The sequence below is a fragment of the Grus americana genome, chromosome 7 (genome assembly GCF_028858705.1).
Source record: "Grus americana isolate bGruAme1 chromosome 7, bGruAme1.mat, whole genome shotgun sequence".
NCBI classification, from domain to species: domain Eukaryota; kingdom Metazoa; phylum Chordata; class Aves; order Gruiformes; family Gruidae; genus Grus; species Grus americana.
In genome coordinates this window covers 26,758,469-26,780,534 of record NC_072858.1, presented here as the reverse complement: position 1 = coordinate 26,780,534, position 22,066 = coordinate 26,758,469, and the positions used below count along the sequence as shown (strand labels likewise).

The window sequence follows — 22,066 nt, the reverse complement described above, 5'->3', positions numbered from 1 at the left end:
CCAAGTCCATTTAAGGCTCTAAGCATGGAAACTAAAGCTTTAACTGTAGGTCTGCAAGTATTCTGAGCCTCTAGAAACCGGGCTATTTAGCATACCTATGCACCCAAACCAGCTGACTGATGTAATTCCTCGTCCATTTCCCAGAGTAATACTTTTGGGGTGGTGGCATCTGCTTTTCTGTGGAGACCAAAAGGTAAAATATTGGTGCTTCTAGCAACTGTAGCCCCACATAACAAAGTCTTTGCATGTGCAAAAGAGCGTGCAAATGTGTGCTTCCATTGAGTTCTTTCACAGCAGAGTGTGTCTTCGTGGATGAAGTTACAGCTTTTACTGCTGGTTTTAGTGGGACAGTAAAATGGCATATTATTGTTTCATTCATGATGAATGTGTGAGATACTATCAGCTTTTAAACATATAGTTGTTATTTCTAATAGCTCCCTTACTAGAGTCACACAAACTCCATGCCAAGTGTGAGGCAGAGTTAAGTTGTGGTACTCAGTGTAACTCAGACTGTCTCTACTGAGAAACTTTGGGCTCTTCTGCATTCAGTCAGGCTGAGGTGGTAATGCAATGGGAACTGAAGTTGCTTAATTAAAGTGGTGGGGGGAATGCAGTCTTACTTAAAGAAGGTGGTAGTACTAAGTAGCTGAATATGGTTAAATTGAGAACTTGAGACATTTGGCCATTTCCTCCCCCCCCCCCCCCCCCCCCCTTCTGGCTTAATGAGAGGACAAGGGGCTCATTTAAATGAGAGTGAAGTTCTGAGACCACACACAGTTACATTGAGAAAACAAGAAGTCTGAGTGCCTGGACTGGTCTTTAATTTGTTCAAAACACAGCTACCTCAAATATGAATCTGGTTCAAGATGGTAAGCGCGTTTTGACCACAGTCTGCTAGTGGCCAACATTCATCGTTGCAGGAAACTTCCACTCCTGCAGGAATATCTTAGCAGTAAAAGAAGGCTAAAGGTACAGGTAGGGTGTTTTTGTTGGTTTTCAGCCCCTCTGGGGAGGCGGTGCGTTGGGCAGTGTGTTTTGCCATAGCTGTGCCCTGCTCGGGGAGTTGTTCTGTAACGCTGCCTGTGTGCCGCCTGGCACTGCCTAAATTAAGTTTGCTGCCTACTGTGATAAGTCCACCTTGTCCAGCATGGATGGAAGGAAAATAGCTGAGATCCTTGCTTTTAGGTTTATGCTTCACTGAAAGATGTTAGCTAAAGACCTGAGAACTGCACAGATGTGTTTTCAAAAGTATGTTTGAAACTGGGGATCTCTTTATAAATAATCTGTGTGCTATCTATTTGCTTTGGAAAAATACTGCCCCTGAAAGGGCATGTATAAGTAATATTAACAGTTAGACTAGGCTTTTCTTGTCACCGCTCAGCTCTTGGTTTATGGTTGACTTTGCAGTGAAATCCTAGTATTTTACTTGGAAAGTGCAGTCTCAATGTTAAAGACTTTCAGGATGTAGGTGCAGCTATAATGCAGAAACTCCTGGATTACCTGGTTTATTGTGCACAAGCATTTTTGTTCATCTAAACCCTAGCTAGAAAGCTTCATCTATTTGGGACCGTTAGGTAATCTAAAATTAGCATGGTTTGTATGGTTTACTGATTGTATTTTGAGTTCTTTCTGGTTTTGAAATGGAATCCAAACAATTCTGACACTATCATTGCTGTTATGTTTATTTTGTCTCTTCTTACTTTTTTCAGCTGTTTTTCTAACTTCAGAGTTTCTACTTTCTGAGGGAGATGTAATTAAAATTCCTAACAAAATGCAACAAAATATGTTAAATATTGTCATTTTACTCTGGTAAACCTGACTATGAAGGATAGCTTCTTTCTGGCTTTCAGGAGACATGGAAGTATAACCTTTCTCAAGCAAGATTAAAAACCCAAGCTCTGTGGAGTCTGATCTCTTATTGGTATTGTTCGATATTCCTTTCCGTATTGTTAAAAGCATCTTAATTGGGTTTTTTGCCAGCTTTATGTAGGAAGATAACAATTTATGACAGATAATGTCTGGTAAGTGAAGTGTGGTGTTATTTCTGTTACCTTTTTATTACCTTAGAAACCCAGACTTGGGACTTCCCTGCAGGAACCTAGAAGGATGTTCCTTGGCTCTGAACAACGTGTGCATGCTATACTCATCATAACCAACGATGATGGGATGAAGTGCAGTCGGTGAACATCAAGAGATGGGATGTGAATAGCTGGCTTGTTCGTGATGGCCATTTTGATATAATGACTTATGCTGTGTTTTAAGTTCACGTTAGTTCCAATGTGAAACACTTCCAGTGTGCAGGCTCACATGAGTGTCTCTGCTTCCAGATCTTCTAGATATTTCAATGCTGTATGAATTCTTCACTTGTCTCCCAAGTTTCACTTCTCAAGTATGAATTGTTTAGTGTGAAGTGAAAACTTTCCAATGCTGCTTTATAGATTTTGTTGGATATGTTTCCCAAGTCTTAAAGCTGTCTCTGTTAGCGTTTAGTGAGTTAGTCGTATTTGGAAGGTCCATCCAGCATTGGAGATGGCTCATGAAGTGCATCTTTCCCAATTTTTCTTGAAAAGACTTAAATGGAAAAAGGCTATTTTACTTTAAATTATCTAAATGTTATGCACTTGCACGGTGCCTCTATGAAGAGATAGTCTGTCTTTGAACGTTGGCAAAGCTGCTACGGGATATTTTGACTGCATAATTAACTGTGGTGCATAACCACCCTTAATTCTCTTTTCATTTAAGGCTTTATCCTTTCACTTAAATGTTTTACATATTGTTTAGTTTTACCTAAGTAAACTGAAAGTGACTCTTACAGAGATGTTTTAGAGAAATTAAAACTATACCAGGTGAAGTTCAACAGATGGGCAAGTTTAAGGATCACTATATGCCTCGCTACCTCTTATATTCAAGAAAGATGCTTATGACCATAGGGACTTAATCTACAGGGCAGGTGCAGTAAACATTTATGTTGCCCAATAGGACTCAACTTAATCAGAGCAATATAAAAGTAAATACTAAACTATTTTTTTCCTGGCATACTATACATCTTGAGGTTCAAATGTTGTTTTAGTTATGTTAGAGGCAAACAAAATTGTGTAATATGACACATGAGGAGTAACTTAGGTAGAATAAACAAGATAACCATAATGACATGGAAAGAATGTAAACTTTCAAATTTTAGAGAAACATTCAAGTATACATAATTCCGTTTATTTTTCTTGAGGATCGTGAAATTCTTGCAAGTAAAAACATTAAGTCTGGACATTTCTGTTTTGGAAGAGAATTATTCTTCTGTTCTTGCACTTCTGGCATTGGATATACATGCATCCATGTCAAGACCTTCATATTGTAGGCACCAAAGCATATCAGACCACTTTGAACACTCTTAGGATGAATTTCTGGTTTTGTTGGAGTCAGATTTTCATAACAGCAGGGAGAGCAAGTTGTGATTTTTCTACCTTTGGTTTGATTCCTCACTGCCCTACTCCCGAGGCAGCCGTTGTAGCTGTGACAGGGCCCTGAGTCAGAGGTTTGCACTGACTCGTCTGCTGTCGATACAATCTCACATTCGCTTCGCAGAAGTGTCAGCTAACAGAGTGGCATTTCCTGTTGGAGCGATCAGGAGAGTGGCAGGAGACAGGATTTACGCAGCTGCCTAATGAATATTCTAAAACATTTTGAGTTATTTTAAAATATGTGGCTCTAATTCCGCCATTTAGCTTATGCAGTTGTGAGGAAATAAATGTAGCTGCGTACAGTTACAATGCAGTTAAACAATACTGAAAGTTGCATTTCCCAATTGTATTAGTACAAAGTTACTCTCTGAGCCTCTCCCCAAAGGGAGTAATTGCTGTTTATGTGAAGGTTCTTCTCCCCACCCTGTCCCCTTTTTTAGTTACTCTGTTTTCTGCTCTAAAATCCTTCCCATTTTACTCTTTACACCTTTTTAAAATTTCTTCTATTGCTAAATCCCAAACTCAGATAATACTACCACTGGTTGCACTGTGCAGCGCAGAGAGGGTTTATCTGACGTTAGGCGCTTTTGCGAGTTCTTGCGACTTCTCGTGACTGAGAGTATCCGGTAGCTAAAGGCAACAGCGGGAGGAAAGACCTACATGAAGATGATATATGGATGTGTAAGGGGAGCGTGATCAACCCCTGACCTCTGCTAGTGCAAGAGAAGAGAGTTTTTGGTGATGTGGGCTAGGTTTGATGATGCGAGGCAGTTGAAAGCTCCGTAGCTGAAACAAGTGATACGGGGGATGCAGGCTAGTACTGCGAATACTGATCAGAAAGGGGATGGACTGATGTGAGTCTGATTCTGAGGGAGGGGAGGAAAAAAGAAATACTAGCACCACAGCTAATATGGACCTTCAGAGTTTGCCAGTGTAGCAGGGTATGTGTGAATGGATGTGTGCAGAAGGCAAACAGAGATGTAATGCTGAGCAGGGAGGAGAGGGCTGAGTAATGGGGTGATTTTGCAGCTGTCATAACAAAAGATATGCTGGGTAAAGCTATGAAAACCAAGTAACTGGTGATACAGGGCTGCTTTTTTTTTTTTTTTTGGTAGTATCTGTATAGCCTGGTTCTCTGTGTACCAAATGGTAAATTCTCATATACCTCAGAGGTTCTTGTGTAATTCAGGCTAAGGGATTCTGACCTAAAATGTTTCCCTAGGTACAAAACATGAAGAAATAACTAGGTGGAAATGGAATAAAGATAACTTAAAAACATCTATTGTTTTATTCAAGCTTGCTGTACAAGTTCTTGCTCTGTATTTCCTGTGGACTATTTATTTTTGCATCTTTCCATTTGCAGTCTATTGTAGTTAGAGGGGTGTATGAGGTGGGTATTTTTAACTGTGGTCGTACATCTTTCTGGTCATATTGCTGGCAACTCTTCTACTGTCTGCAGTCACTGATACCATTACACCTTGGAGGGTGAATGTTGGTTCTAGTGATTTGGAAGAGCAATTTGGTTATGGGGATGCTAATCTGGATATAAGGCTTTACACTGTAGAAACCACCACTATCACAACAAAACTACACACAAAAGTCCTCCCTCCCTATATGCCTGTATGTTTTTCTGTTTCAAAGTGATAGTGTAATTAGCAGCATACAGCATAATCATTTTGCTATTTCTATGCCTCTTTTTTTTTTTTTTTTTTTGCAGATCAGTAACTTTGAGTATAGAAGTGCAAACTTAATGAGAAAGTAAATTAACAGTAATAGAAAATATGTGAATGACTTCCAAATAAATTATCTTTCCAAAAGTCATGGAAGTAAGAGATCCGGGAATTTTTGCAGACAGCATGCAATCCTAGCTGCTTTTGTAGGCTGGTCTACTCTTTGGAAACCAGCTGGAAGTTTTTGAGAAGGACTTGTAGCATTTCAGGCCTGTAGAGGAGACCTGTATATGTGTAGAAGTAATTGCTAATCTAAGCAAAGAGTGATTGGCAGATGATGGAAAAGAAACAGTATTCTTAAGTTACTTAAATAGCATCAATTTCTCACTAAAAGACATAAGGAGGACTCCAACCAAAGTCATAAGACATAACTATTTATTTTTTGGGGATTTTTATTAAATCCATACCTGGGCTGTAAATCTTCACCGGTGACAGCAGCACAGAGCGTGCTACCTGTGTAGAGTTTTTTTATTGAATAAATGAGCAAGGAACAAGGAGAGAACTGATGACTGATGCTTGTAACCTTAAGTACAGCAGAATGTAGAACAGGGTGTTAGAGATTTGATCTGTAGTCTCACTTTTTCAACTGAGATAAAAATAAGCAGTATGTCATAGATAATAATAACCAAAAGCATTTTTTGAAAGGACTTAAGTAGCTAATACCTATGCATTTAAATTATTTATTCTATATGAAGGCCATTTGGAAACACAGGGCAAGGGGAAAGCTTGTCATGACAGGATACCAAGGGGGAAAGTGATCTCTACTAATAATTTGGAGTCCTAAAAATCTTCCCTGTACATATTTTTAACTGTCACTACAGGCCTATTTTTCTTTTCCATTCTGGAGTTTTCAGCACCTTTTTTTATATCTTCACTTGGTTGGCCAAAATACAATCAATCACAAATCTTGAACCTTGGGGGTGGAGAGTGGGGTAGTGAGGAATGTCCTGCATAACAGCAGCAATATCAGTGATCTTGTTATATTCAAATATGTATGGAGTAACGTATGGGCAGCACTTTCCAACACTTTCACATATGCTGTATGTATGCCCTGTGCTTCTGCCTCTTCAGAGTTATTTCTGGTTTTCTTCCAGGACAGGTTTTTGGAGAACTTTCTAGGAGTTTGCTGTCTGTGGGGTTTGTGTGTGTGGGTGTGTTTTGTTTTTTTTTATGGAAAAAAAAATCCTGGTATCTGCCTCAAGATTCCTTCCTACTGTTTAAAATAGTTATCCCTAGCAGAACTTATTCTTAGTTGTCTACTAGGGAATAAGTCTATAGTTAGTGAGCACAAAGTGTGTACTGCTGGACTTGTGGTTAGCATCATTAACTTTGTAATGTTATAGCTAAGATATTCTGTTCCTGGTGCTGGGATTCAGCCTGATGGGCTGTCTGGAAGTGGCTTCACAGTACTTTTAGTTTTCTGAAGCATTCCTTTTGTTAGTTATCTGTAGTTACCTGGCTGTATGGAAAATGAGGGGTTAAGTACCAAAGAAAGGTGTTCCATTGGCCACCAGAAACAGTAGAAGAAGGCAAAACTAGGAAGGACTGGACTCATGGGAGTAATAGTGGAACAGCTCTGTCTTCAGAGCTCACCTACTAGAGACACAGACTGGTGTGGAAGAACACTCAGCAAGTGGAAGTCACAATGTAGTCATCTGGCAAACTGCTTGAGTTAAGATGACTGGCCGTGCATTAATGAATCACCAATGCTCCACCAAGGGACCAGGATGATGGGGAAGAAAGTGCGTTGGAGGTGAGTCACAGGAGCCCCACCAACAAACATTTCTGAGTGGAAAGTATGTATGTGGTGGTGAATCATCAAGAACTCCACCAAAAGTCTGTGTGTGCCAGTCTTAATGTTTGTGGAATGACGAGTATTGGTAACAAAAACCTCAGCTAGTAAAAAATCAACACCTCTATAGAATAGACTGTAAGGTTCTGGGCCAGTGTTTTAAACCTGAGTATGTTGTTCTGTCCAGCTACAAGAAAATGTGCTTGTAAGAGGCACAGAGTTTTGCTATTTAATTCTTGAGACTTTTGCCTTTTTTTTTTTAAGAGGTGTCATATCTATCTGGCCAGGTACCTGCCTGTAGAAGGCTTTTCTAAAAGATGGATGACACTTAAAGTTTGTAAAAAAAATTTGAGATTTTGGTGTATAAGGTGCTGTGGAAATCTAAGAGATTGACTTACTGACTTTTTGAAGGAGGGGAGGGAAGCTATGTTCTATGTTTTATCTGTTTAGTAGAGTAAATCAAAGATGATATCTAAATTTTTGCTTTAAGAAATTTTAGTATAAGATTGATAAAAATTATATAAATGGTGATAAATATAACAGATGATATAATGCATATGTAAATCTGTATTAAAATAGAAAACAGGTGGGACAAGAATTTCTTAAGTAGAGAGAATTGGCCAGATAAATACAGACCCCCAACTTCCTCATTTGTTCTTTGTACTTCACAGTGCAGCAGTGTTGTTTCTGTAATAATGTTGCTTGTCCCGTTCAGTGGGGAATCTTCCATTCTTAAAACCTTGATCCATGGGAGGCTTGCTTTTTGTCTCTCTGCAATCTTTCTTCATGGCGGCTTCCAAATTCTTAATGTGCAGGCATATTTAAAATCTATAGTGACATTCACTTGATACACTTTGCTAGAAGAGTAGTCTGAAGAGTATACTGGACTTGCTTCTTAATGAGTGGCAATACTGATGCTTTTTTCAGTTTCCAAGGCAGCTTTCCAGTAGTTTGTTAAATGGGATGCTGATGGAAGTTATCCCCTTTAGGTAAAAGAAACTAATAGAGTTTTGGGATTTTCCTTATGGTGAGATGGGAAGTCTTGAATGTGTGATACATCAAATATGTCTATTAATTGTTGTTAAAATTGAATAGGCATTATTAAATGAAATGATTATATGATTAGAAATTGCTAGAAGATCAGTGTGTGCTATACAATATTTTTTTTGTGAGGAGAAATCGGAATTGTCCTTAAAATGAGGAATTCTTTAACAGAAATTTTCCAGCAAGAAATGAATTCTAGTACAGCTATGCTTACATGTCTACTGGTTTTTAATTAAAAACAAAACCAAGCAAACGAGAAAAGGAACAGCTGCAGCCTGGCCAGAATGAATCTCCTTTCAAGAGCAATGTGCTCATTATGAAAGATTAGTTTTTCTGATCTTGGGGATTGTTCTTGGAGCACAGTGGAGGATGCATGGACTTTAGGAACATCTAGAAAATGGGGAAGGAAGGCTTATGAAGGAGAAGACTCTCCAACACATGTTCTAAGGCAAGTGACTCCGGTAGTGAGGAGTCTGTTGTTGCAGAGAAGGGTTTCTGATAATCTTAAGGGCTTTGTAGTGTGGCATTTGGATATGTCCTGCCCTGTTCAAAGGGAAGCTCAGTGTGATGATCTTTTGACTTCAGCTTTTCTGTGAAGGCTGTCATGAGTGCAGGCTGTTGGATTTTTAGCTGTGGGGAACTGAGAAGATCCATTCATGAAGTGTGCTGCATCTTAGCCAGACATGGCATATGTTCTAATAAAAGGGAGCTCAATATCTAGATGACAGTAGTGGTGATTGTCTTGTATGTGTGCAATGTGCCAAATACTGCTTTGCATCACTTGGATGGAAGCCCCTTTCATCTTGAAAGTCATCTGTTTCAGAGGCAGCTGGGTAATGCTTCCAGCTCTTCCAGCACCTGTGACTTGTGTAAGCTGATTCTGGTTTGAAACATTTAGCCAAAATAATTAGTAGTTTCTGGCTCTTCTTGTGTGTGGCAAGGGGGTTATACTTGAGAACAAGGGGACCTGCTCTCCCTGTGGCAGCAAAATGAGGGAGTGGGTGATGAACAGAGTCCCTTTACTGTATGCTTCCTTAAGGCGATTCTGGAAGTGTGGAACTTTGTTTCGGCTGCTTTTAATATTTGAGTAGTGACCCTTAAGTAAGTGCTTTTGAGGGTGGTGATACAAGCACAGCATGTATCATAGTGCACACACGTGTATATATATGCATATATGCTCACTTATCTATGTTCATGTATATATGTTGGCTTATATAAAATGTATATAAGTTTATATATAATGCTTTATTTACATAAAAATGTAATATGGGGTATTCCTTTTTAGAAAGGCAAGAGCTAATTCTACTAAGCTTGCTTACTTCTGAAGTAGGGTTCTGAAACACCATGCTTAAACATCTTCTGAATGTTTTTGGGAAGAGAAAGCTGAAGAAGAAAATGTTTGGGTTCTACGTATAATTGTACAGAATAAAGACAATTCATGGGTTTTTTTGAAAACAAACCCAACAAACAAATGAGCAGAGTCACAAATGCCTCTTTCCCTTTGATCCTACTTTTCAGTCATCACAGCTCACCTTTTTTTTTTTTGAATTTTGAAGAACTTGTTTAAAATACCTGATGCCTCTTTTGAATGACTAGCATAATAAATCTCCAGCTCTGTATATCAAAGAAAATGATTTTTTTTTTCTGGAGATGGAAGGAAAAATCACAGGATGTGTATGTGTGTGTGAGATCACCATATATGTATAGTTGGAGAGGAAGTATTATTTCTAATAAAACTTTATTTGAAAACAGACGAGAGAGAGAATAGAAGAATGGAGTTAACGGCTTTACGCTTTCAATGACATATAGAGCATTAATTTTTTTGGTGATTTTTTTTTTTCTGTCACTACTTCATAGTGAATTGGGATTGTAGCATACAAACTTTAGCTTTGTTTCTGTACCCAGATAAACTGATAGGAAGGCTTTTTTGGAAGTGGTAGTGGAGGCTGAAACTCATCACAAGCAACTGGTGAATTCACATTTACATTCTTGTTGTGTAAACTCTAGTTAAAAAAAGCAAAACAACCATGACACGCATTTTTATATATATGCACACACGCATAACTGGAGGTCAAATGAAAAGCTCTTAAAGAGGAGAAAGAGGGAAATACTGGCACGTGTTTTGTAACAACTCTGGCATGCAGTCATTTCCAGTGACACTTGCAACTCTTCTCTGAAATTGCCATTTATTTAAGAGAAATGATAAGAGTTGTTTTGGGAAAGGGATTTTGCAGTTTGGTGTTCTTCCATGGGCTTCAATGCAACTACAAGACTGGAGTATTAGAAGACAAGAAGTATCACTGTGATGTATTTTCTTTGTGAGCACTTTTTCGTCTAGGACCACAGTAAAACTACTGATCTATATCACAGGCTACTAAGTGGCAGATGCCAGATAATGGTTCTCATTTGTTGCTGCTAGATTTGAATTGATAATTTAATCTGCATCATATTTACCAAGTGCCAAATCATATTTTTCTAGAGCAGGAGTGCTTTTTCATTAGTGTTACAGATCTGAAAAAAGTGGGTAGTGCAAGAGTCTGGAAGGATTTTATCAATTTGAAAGAAGAAAGAGCTAATTTAGTTAAGTTCCGGGTAAAACTTAGAATATAATCTTAATTTGAGACTTATCTCAAACAGCAGTGCTCGGTTTTGTCTTTTTAACTCAGTTTAATTTAGTTTTATTTAAAGTGCAACTTAACTAATTATATCCCCAATATCCTACTTTAGGATGCTATGAATAGGATGTCTGCCACCAGTGCAAATGCCGTCCTGTCTTTTCACTCCCCTAACTTAGTTCTTGAGGGTACAGTGTAAGCTGGGACCCAGGAGCTTCTCCATAGTCCCTGTTATTTTTTGTTTCCTGTCAGTAACTGCAAATCAGGGATTCTAAAGCTGTCCAAAAGCTTGAGTAAAAGGACTTCTAAAAAAAAAAAATGCCCTTTTTAAAAGAAACTACTTATATAGTTCAGCACGCCTTCACTGGAAAAGCTGAACTAACATAGAGTTGCTCTAATTTCACTGTGTTTTAAGCTGCTGTGAGTCCACCTATCAGGTCAAACTGGTTGTTCTTTGGATGCTGTTTTGATGCTGTGGGAAGTCTGCGTGCTCCAGGGCCCTTCAGTTTCACTTGGGATGCTCTTGCTCTCGGTACGTCTTGGCACTGGAGTGCAAGTCAGGAATCCAAGGTCCCTTACCAGTGCTGCCATGGAATGTCTTCTCTTCGTCCTTGGATGCAATGTAACAATACTTATTAAAGCTTCCTTAAGAATACTTTTTGGAGATATGTGGGTATATGCAGGTCATTGGCGTTAGTCCAGCTAGTATTTCAGCATGGGATGTGATGAAAACAGTGAAAAAAGAATGAAATAATGACTCAGAATGAGTAAACCCCCCACCAACCCAACAAAGAAAACACAAAATGAAGCCTATAGCCACACTGGCATGTGGATCTGTTTAAGGAGGAGGAAATTACACAGTATTACTGTCTCATGCATGTCCCATGTCCTTTAAAGATTTAAAGAATTAAGAGATCTAAGAAGCCGGCTGGGTTACATGCACTTAATATAAACAGTATGATGCAACAGTCTGTATTCCTGTTGTCAAGAGCATGCCTTGTGGTAGACTCATAGCACTGTGAACTACAAAATACATGAACAGTTTGTACTTGTGGGATCCTTACGAGAAACCAGGTGTGAATGTGAGTTTCCTATGAAGTGTGAGACAAGGGAAGGCATGCTTGTAAAGTGAACACTTGATCAGTGTTTCACCACCTCAAAATGAATTAGCTAAATATTAATCACAGAAAAGCAGGTTGCAGCTTTAGGGAGAGTGAAGTGCTGTTCGCTTAATGGCTGTGCCGTCAAAGAACTGGTTGTGGATGAAGGTAATGCTGTATGCTTCCAGCACTGATCACTGTCAGCCTTTGAAGAGAGGAGTCTAAAACATGCTGGTTAATTTGTTTAAACCTTTGGATCAGGTTCCGTTAATACTACTTGACTGACTTTCTGCAGGTTACCTTGGGAAGCAGAGTGTGCAAATGCTGACAGCTCCTTCTCCAAAATACCAAGATCCAAAATACATTTTAGGTTTTTTTTTGGTTAGTGTTTCATATGTATAAGCCTTTTAGGTTTTTTGCCCTGAAGTCATAAAGATGTAAAAGTGTGTTGATATTTTTTCTTTTTTTTTATTTATTTAAATGAAACCAGAGACTCTCACGTAATCATGACTTTGAGGAAACTGAAGAAAATTACCCAGATGTCACCAATGCAACAAGGTGAGATGGCCAGACTGGATGCTCTAGTCCATTAAGCTCCTCTATAGTATAACATGCAAGTATAAAAAAGCAATTAAAGTGACTGCCTCACAACTTCTGACTTTCTCCAGTTATTGCAAAGAAGTATTAGGTCCAGTACCACTGATGGAGTGGCTGTGGCAGTGGTTACTCTCTAGCATAGTGGCCATAGAAGAATCTTTTTGCTGTTGTGGCTGTCTTCAGTTTCTTCTTAAGAATACAGCATTTCTTTATGTGCATGATTGCTCTGAAAGTGGATTATATCTGATCAGCAAAAGGCTAACTAGGTGATTTCTGAAAGACTATGCCCGAGCACTAACACAAGAGGCATATAGTGATCTTTTGAATTGTCATTGTGGGTTATTCATAAAGCATTTTATTTTATTGAGAACAGTACAGATTATCGGTCCGAAGCTGGTCTCTTCCATGTAACTGTTGGTAGCAGACATATTCTGATGGTGGATTTGGCTCAGTTCTTGCATTGATTAGAAGATCAGAGTTGATTAGAAGAGCAGGATTCCTAATTGTCTGTCAAGCTTGTCCTGTTTCATTGTGTTCTGAGAGTCAAGGCCTCCATCGCAGTAATTGGTGCTTGCTCTGAGCTCGGTTCCCTGGCATAGCTGTCTGCCTTGGCAGCCTTTGCCCTTTCCTCGTCAGGCACCATCGAAGAATTCAGCTGGTGTTACCAGTCCCATATGTGATGTATAGCAAGACAGAAACACACAGATAATCTGAAATGATATTGTTACAGAAATGTATCAAGGAATATTTAGTAAATGTTAGAATACTGCTTTGGGCTTGGTTATAGCTAATGTATTGTAATGGGAGTGCTTGAGATAAAAAATTGTCCAAAAATGCGGCCAGCTTGAGCAGCACCCTATCATAGCGGCAGTGCCAGCTTTCTCAAGAGTTGACAACCACCAGCAACCTCTTGCACAAGAGCACTTAAATAAATGCTAAGGCCTGAATATCAGGAGACTATTAATGAAATCAGAAATACTAGTCTTGAGAAGATTGCTTCCAGGGGCTTATTCTTTGTGCATCTTATGAATCATTGCCACTTGAACTTCAAGGTAAGGCCATCTTTATGGGGAAATGGGAAAGGCTGATCTGAATAGAAAAAGAAAGGAAGGTAATTTGGAAAACTAAAACTGCTCCTATTAAGAAAATAGGTTTAAAAACTTCTCTGATTATAGTGTCTCATTCCATTTGAGGTAAAATAAATATACATATATATATGTATAAATACTTGCATGAAATCTAATAGCAGAAGCATTTTTATGAGGGTTATGAAGCGGTAGTCTAATCAGCACACAAAAACTTAATATTGCATGTCGGTCTGGCCCGAGTGGCTTACAGACCAATTGGAAGGAAAAGATGTAACAGAGCCGCAGGATGGAGAGAGGGACGATGGGCAAGTGGTGTGTTACTGCCACTTTGAACTTTGGAGCAGACTTGTTTAGAAAAGAATAAGCTAAGGGGCAAGAAAAAAGAAAGAGGATAAAAATAAAAGGTCTGAGAGACCAGGTCAGGGAAGAGAGACAGTACCTGAATCCTGGCAGTCTGATGCTGTGATTCAGGACTCTTGCCTGCTCTCCTAGGGATGAAAGGCCAGAGATGGGCCAGGGCTTGGTGGTTTGTGCTGGGAGTGAAAAGAGGAAGGAGGTGGAAGGGATGGGTAAGAGTGGACTAGCACTGCTGGTGCTGGCAAAAGAGCAGAATTAAGCAGTGGCTCCTGCTTCATGGCTCTTGTCAGCAATAACTGCTGCCCTCTGTACTTGAACCTCTTTGTCACAACAGCAGACGGGGATAGTAGCCTGGCTTTGCAGGGTCAGGCAGGTGTTCAGGACTGTTTCCCTGCTCCCACGTGTTTGCTGTCCGGTGCAGTTAAACTGCTTTGTCCCTGTCTAGAATTGACTCTCTGGTGAAGGAGGTTGCTGTCCAAATTAATTTAGACACTATCAGAGGCCCATTGATATTAAAAGATTGAGGTCCGTTTTGAAAGAGTGCCTACCCTCCTCTGTTAGAAGCTATAAAAGAACAAAAATGGGAAATCTGTTTGCAAAAAAGATGGGAGTATCTAGTGTGGCTAATGTGTGGTTGCTGCTGCTGGAATTTGAGCATAGAGTGTTGATCATAGTGTGACTAAAGACATGAATACTTAAAAACTATTAAAAAAGGTCAAGAATATGTCTTGCAATTGCAAATGCCTTGAAGTCAAAGTAAAAGGTTTTTAAAAGGCAGAAACAGGATTGCTTAGGTATCATACTCTCTCTGATAGTATGTCACTTTCAGTCTTCAATGACAAGCTAGAAAATCCTCTTGAGGCAAAGCTAGAACATCCAGGCTTGGTGAGTGAAAAGTAGTAATTTATTTTCTGCCATTTTAAGACCTGCCCTGTGATATTGAGTGTGACATAATGAACCTGAGCTGAGAACATGGTGACTGTACCTTCTTTCACTTGAATTTGTATGCAACTCTGGATAAGAGATTGTATTGCCTTTTCTGCTCCTAGCTTCTTACCTGCATCACGCTTACCTGTTGAGGAAGAAGTGCCCCTGACTAACAAGGTAAGTACACACGTTGTACAGCAAACCCACTGCGGTGATTAGTGTGCATCCATCCCTAAATCTTCAGTGCCTTTACGCAGGTCACCTGAAACAGGAATATTACCACTCTGGCAGGAGACCAGCTGAGGCAATAAAACACATCATCAGATACTTACATAATGCTGCTGCTGTAATAGCTAAGGGTTTTTTCTTGTTATCTGACCTAGCTCCTTGCATGGCATATAGATTAGTTTTATCTGCAGTATGTGAAATTAAAAGTAACAAAACCTGAAACAAAGAGTACCTTATCAGCTCCTGTTCTGCAGAGGCAGAAATAAAAACCATGTAAATATTGGCTATGTTTCAGCATCCTGTATTACAAAACATGTCATACAAATTTGTACAGGGAAAACGAATAGGGGATCGTATGTTTAATCGCACAGGGGCTGAGGGAGGGGAGGCACACCTCTGCAAGAGTACCAGCTGGGAGGCGTACCCATCTCCTCTAGTGCGACCCAGTGCCCACTCTTCAGCCCGTACCATTCGCACTGTACAGTTTTCATGTAGATTCTGAACTTTCTAATGATCACCAGATCCAGGTCTGTGTTTTCAGAAATAATTCCTCCCTCGCTTCTTGGTGTTTTTGGTTTGTGTTTTGTTTTTTTTTTTTTTTTTTTTAAATATTAACATTTCCCCAGTAGTATTCTTTAGAGAATATGATTGCCAAAGCAGGTCTTGCAGGGAGGACTTAGGCTTATGCATAGCTGTTGGATTCAGGATAGAATTAGTAGTTGGTGAACTGAGAAGTTAATGTTTCAGCAGTGTCCTAGCCTCTTATTTGGATCTCCTAATAGATTTTGCAGTGTTGGGGATAGTGTCTCCAAGCAGTACTAGTCACTGTCTGGGTCTCTGTGGGGTTTTTTATCATAATGGTGCAAAAAGTGATGCCTTGGAACAGGTGGATCTAATTGGTTCTGTTTGTGCCACTACATAGTTGTTTGTAAAGTGTGTGCTAGTAATCTTTATCCTGAAGATTCTGTGTAAATATAGGATGCTTCAAAATGAGCAAAGTCCTTTAATATCATTAACACCTGCAGAAAAGCTCTATTTTTTCCTTAAATAAGAAATTAAATAGAATTTTTGAAGATGGGTAGAACTAATAAGAGTAAAAAGGAGCTAGACCTATGGACCAGATAATGACTTTAAATGGAAGTTATAGTTTACAAGAATAGCCCTGGGCCTTCCCTTACGGAAGATAAGCAGCTAACTTCTTTCGACCCATGAGAATGAACAGCCTTACTCTGCTTTTGAAAAATAAAAAATCTCATATTTCTAATTGTTTTGCAAGTTTGTCATTCTTAAGTGTTTCCTCCATAGTTTAGAAGTAATTTTGAATATAGATCTTTGTCCTTCTTTTCAATTTCACTATTGTTCTGTGTTGCAAGTTGAAATGAGCCAATTTACTCCCTGGGATCTCATCATGCCAAACCACTTCTATTTATACATGCGAACCATCTCTAGAAATTCACTAGGGCGTTTTTAAGGAAATGCCTGCCACTTTGGTGACTGGGTGGGGAGGAAAGGAGGAACGGATTTGTGTATTTCTGTAGACCCCATGAAAATTACTCCTTGTGTGAGACCTGTGTGTTTTGAATAATCAGGCTGTGCGTCTCCACGACAGTCATAGGTGGGACTGGAGCTGGTGGGGACAGAGTGTTGCTAACTTTAAATGAGACAGTTTTGAGTAACGACAACAGTGTAGCTATGGCAACACACAGCACTGCTTGGGCTAGCCACTTCTTTTGGGCAAGTTTTGGAGCCTGTGTTGAACTCCGGGCTGTCATAGTTCTGCTCCCATCAGTACTTGGCAGAGATGATTTTAAGCTGACTAGATGCTTGTCTACCTCAGGGGCAGCCAAATCCTGAGCGGGGGATGCATGCAGGTGGTCTTTGCCATTTGGGAGCAGTTAGGCTTGTTCAGGAAGAGTTGTGTGATGCTGGTCCCTTCAGCCAAGCCCTTGCAGGGCAGGAAGGAGGATGCGGGGGGGGGGGGGGGGGGCATTGCTGCTGGTGATAGGAGGAGGGTGATGGGTCATCTTTCAGTTAGGAAGGTCAAGAGTTTTATTATGAGATGAGAAGAGGGCAATACATGTTTGGATTGTTCAGTAAAGCTGGTAAAAACACAGATTCTACTGCTATTAAAACCTTCCACAGGTTGGAGGAGGGAAGAAGAGGGGGAACAGTGCAAATGGTTATTTCTGGATATATTTCTTTCAAAGTGAATATGTTATTTTTCAGACTAAAACATTTGGCCTTTGTATTTTATATAAAACCACAAAATTCAAAGGAAGAAAAATTTCTCATTGGGAATGGGGAGTAGTTTTTCAATAATCACTATTACTCAACACATGAGTTAAAAATAGTTGGAGTAGGTCATTCTAAGTTAAATTAGGACAGTTGACTGTAGAAATGTAAATATCTTGGGTAATAGATGGTCGAAATATTGGTTATGTCTATTTACGGTGTACGGTATGTGCCTCATGAATTGTTGGAGAGGGAATGACTGGCCAGAAGACAGATGGTTATTTTGTGCAGTCCAACCTGTGATAGTCTGGGTCAGATCAAACAGCCCCTCTGAGGGAAGGGGAGACTCTTCTTCCCTGGTAGCAATGAGTTTATTCAGGTAGATAAGCTTGAGGGAGTACAAGGTGGGTCAGGGAGACAGCTGGAGCTGTAGGCATCAGGGATGCTGACAGCAGGAAGGCCAGTCAGGAGAAACTGTGGTAAAGAGAGACCTTACCTTCCCGTAAAAAGCAGATTGCAGCCAATTATAAGACACTTTAGTCGGAATGTGGAGGCTTGTTTCAACTTGAGAAACAACCAGGAATGGATCAATTATTAGAAAACAAGGCTGGCAAATGGGTCATGTCCTTTCCTTTTTCCCATCTGGTGCAGCAGATGTCAAGTTATCTTAAAGGGGCTACCTTTTTCCAGTTTATTTTAGTCATACTGAAACATTGCTTTAGTGGTTTTAAGCTTTAGAATAACTTCTAGCAAGTTTGCTTTTGTGAATATAGTTACGAAGTAGAATCCATGGAAGCAGCCAAATCTCGGTTCAGTTATATTTGGCTCAGCTGTGAAGTACTGTTAAAAGTAAGGAGCAGACTGCTTATGATTAGAATTGTAAAAACCATTTGTAATTTCTTGGGAGCTTTGGGTCAGTGATGGGAAACCCAACTGCCCTTTGGTGCTGGTGAGGAAGGGGTACACCGTTTGGTCCATCTTACACTGTTGTTTTGCTTTTGAGAAAAGGTGATGCCATTCTGTCTTAAAGGTTGGACTGATTCTGGATCTTATCTGACTGGTCTTTTTTTTAATATTTTTTGTAACACTAGTATAATCTGCAGAGTTGTTTTAGCTTTGCATAAGAAATGCAAAGGTGCAATAGTTTTTGAAATATTGCTTCCCATTGTAGACATCAAAATGGGAAGTCCCTAGCTTATAAATATTTTCATTTTATTGCATCTTCTCAAGGGACACATGCATATTTTGTTTTACTTTTCCTACCCAACTGGGAAAAGAAACTCCCATTACTTATTCAATTAAATTAGTTTCTATAAATTAATCAGGAATAATTGTGTTTATATGGGCCAAAACTTCCTCAAGGGGACACTAAATGGCAAGTGATTTAAAATATATTTATTTAGACATCAATGGTAGTGACTTCAAGCTACCCGTTGAGATGAATGTGGATGGCAGTAGTGCAGCACTTTGAATTTATTACAAAAGTTGCAATAAATCAAATGTTGTTAATCCAATTTAGCAAACGATAAGCAAGTAGCAGGCACAGTAGGTTTGATAAACCACAATATTGACTTTTGCTGAAACTATTTACTAAAATACATGTGCTATTTGTATTGAAAAAAGTACACATAGGTGGGGTTTTGTCCTTCTGGGACACAGAGCATGCAATCCTAATTCAGACCACAGTCTGTCACAGGAGTCCCAGCCCCGTGCTTAAACTGGTTTCTGTAGCAGTTTCTAACAGTATAGTTGTCGTGTTAGATGAGAGTGTGTGTGTTTGTGTGCGTAAATATAAAAGACCTAAAGCACACTTAAAGGACTCAGATTGCGATGAGGCAACAACATAAGAACTGTAGTTTCATGTCCTTGGCTCAGGACTGAGTTGGATCTGCTACCTGCTGTTTTGCCTCTCCCTTGCACCGGTCAGGTTGCTCTTGTTCCATCTGACCCTCGTGTGCTTTTTTCTGCTCTCCCTACTATTTTTACTGTCTGTCAATCACTCTCACTCTTCTGCCCCTGTTCTTTTGGCTGATGGGACACTCCTCTAATAAACACTTCTATGCAGTAAGTAAAACTGAACTCAGCTGAAGCGAAGTGAATTGGTTTGTGTTGCTTACCTTATTCTTATGTGCAATAAATGTATATTTAAAACTATATCCAGAACAGAAAACATAAAATAAAAAAATCAATAACCTAAATGCTAATTATTTTCAAAATTTGTCTAGGTCCTTTGATTTCACAGGAGCTACTTAAGATCAATGAGGAACTGTGTATTGGGAATTTCTGTTTGTGCTCTATTTCTTTTACCTAATCTTGCTGTTAATATCTTATTAGAAATACAAGGCAAAAATGGAGCAAATCATTTGATTATTACCAGTTCATTAGGCTTAAAATATGAATTGGAGCCAACTTCAGCTTTCAGATTCATTCACGTGTCTCTCACTGAAGTCAGTGAGAGGCACATGCATATTCACAAATCCAGAATTTGGCGCTCTGCCTGTGATTTTAGTAGACCAGTGTTCAGTGAAGGCTCTGAGGTAGTAGATCATTTGTTATTTACAGCAGATAATGAAACATTACTCTGATTTTACTTGAAGCTTTGTTACATAAAGGCTTTCAGTTAGTAGAGGGGGAAAAAATACTCTCCCAATAAATTAAAAAATAAGTTAAAAGAAGCTCTGTCTACTTTGTAAAGGAATTAAGATTTTTAACGGTGTGTAAACTGTAAAAACAGGACGACAGAATGCTTGGACTTCAGATTTCCTTGGAGTTGCATTGGGCTCTGGCTGTATCTGTGTCACAGGTGTAGTTGTTTTCCTCTAGCAAAATAGATGCTCCCAGCAGCTGGCTGCTCCAGAAATGCCACTTGGAACTGCAAACTTCCAAAAATATTTCACAGCTTTCTTGTGGTGAGAAGTGCTTCTCACCACGTGAAATTTTCGGATCATTGGGCTGAAGGGAATGGCAGGAGCCTTCCTGTAAGGTGAAGCTGCCCTTGCTGATCTCGGAAGCGGCACCCGGCTTGCCTGGAGCGCGGGATTGCTGAGCCCTGCTGATGTTACCTGCTCCCCGCGTACCTGCAGCTGCCCTCCCCCAGACAGGGGGCTGTGCCCACCCCCTGCGGACAACACAACATTCTCCGCCTGCATAAGGTGTCATTTGCTGAGAAGCTACATGCTCATTTTTCAACAAAACTGTGTTGTTTAGGAAGTGTGGTTGTTTGGGGTTCCCCCCTGCCCCGTTTGGACTGGATTTCAGCATCTCTTCTGAAGTGCAAATGGTAACACGGAGAGCGATAAGGGTGGAACTGGCGAGGGAGGGGGAGAGCTTGTGTTTTTGCTGCCCCAGCAGAGAGTCCCTTTAATGATTACTTTGGAACTAAATTGTTGATCACTGAATGAAATCTTCTAAACTGTTGTTCTCCTTGGGTCAGCCCCCAAGTTTAAAGATCTCCCTCCTGCCAGGTATGCTTGTCCCAGGTATGTTTTGAGTAGCCTTGAGGAGTCAGAGCAGTATTTCATCATCCAGTACCGTGGCTATGTTATCCAAATAGGCGCCACATCATGTGTAATTACAGTCCAGATATCGTAACACTCCATGTAGCCACTGCAGTAAAATTATATGATGATGTCACTGTGTAAAATATAGCAGGTTGAGTTTGGTGTGATGGGTAGATTTGTAAAAGCAGACGACAACTTCCAGCTCTTCTGCAGGACTCGGAGTTATTTTTTTTCAGCAAAATGCATTGTCTCCTCCTTGCTACAACCAGAAATCACTTTAATGCTGAATGGCTTTAGTCTTCAGTAGTTTTCATTTGAGGAGTTTCCCCCTGTTTGCATGTACACTGGATAGAACAATGCCCTAGAAATTAAAAATAGAAGTAGTGTCCCAAAGGCAACGTCTGTCTGCCAGAAGTATGTATGACTTGTTTGGTGGCAAGTTTTAGTATTATGTGAGCACGAACTCAATTGGAAAGATGTAAAATCTGATCTCCTAGCTTTAATACTGTCCCTTGTCCTTTATTTTCATTCTTGTATTGTGCCCTATGAATTTTAATAGTTTTAACTTAGATCCTGGGGCGAGTGCATCTGTGGAGCATCTTACCCAGAGTCAGGTTCTCTGCAGCAGATGTTGACAGACTTAGCTGTTTGCCCCATGGGCATGTGTATCCTGCTATGCATTTATATTACAATCCAAAACTTCCCTTTCTGGATATTATCCTCAGTGCAGCTTTAAATATCAGCAAGGTATCCTGAGATCTGAGAAAACGGGGAGATCCCTAGTTCTGCTGGCCCCACCAGTATTTCAACTGAAAATGGAAACATTCTGTCACAGGTTGAGCTTGTGATAGACTGAAGGTGATGGGGAACCTGTGGCTTTCTTTTAAAATGTTTCTCTTTTTTGTGTGGATTGCTTCTTGTATGAAATCTTATTTTAATTGAAAACTTTCTTTTCCCATTCTCCTTATGATAAATACTGATTATATTTTAATTTTTTGCCACTATTACAGTAGGAATTGGGCTCAATTAAAAAAACCCCTACACACATTTCCAACATTACAATTTGAATAATGACAGATGAGCTAAAATTTTTGTTAATGAGCAGCAATGCTAGACCAGTAGGCAGATTAGTTACATGCAAAAGATAAGTTTCATAAATCCAGATGGTACCTCACAAGCAAAAAGGCACAAGAATACTTAGGCTTTCCCCTTTCATGTTCTTTTTGTATTTCCTTTTAAAATTTAATCTTCGTACCATGATACACTTACGATTTAAAAATTTTAAATTATACCATGTTGCTACTGTGTTAGTTGCTTGAAGTGCATATCTTATTACAGTGGATCGTAAATCTGGAAGCCATCCTTCTGTGTTTGTTTTAATTTACTGGGATGCATGGGTAA

The 22,066-nt window shown here is 39.6% G+C and overlaps 1 protein-coding gene across 19 annotated transcripts in view; it reads left to right on the top strand.

The window, feature by feature from the left end:
- Positions 1-22,066, top strand: part of KCNMA1 (potassium calcium-activated channel subfamily M alpha 1) — a 501,788-nt gene that overhangs the window by 22,116 nt on the left and 457,606 nt on the right. For 3 of the 19 annotated variants that reach the window (XM_054831095.1, XM_054831091.1, XM_054831090.1), the window contains exons 2-3: positions 12,227-12,294; positions 14,828-14,882. The exons of the other annotated variants lie outside the window; for them this stretch is intronic. In XM_054831095.1, coding sequence (XP_054687070.1) covers positions 12,227-12,294; positions 14,828-14,882 — 123 coding nt within the window. The remainder of the gene's footprint in view (positions 1-12,226; positions 12,295-14,827; positions 14,883-22,066) is intronic. 19 annotated transcript variants of the gene reach the window in all.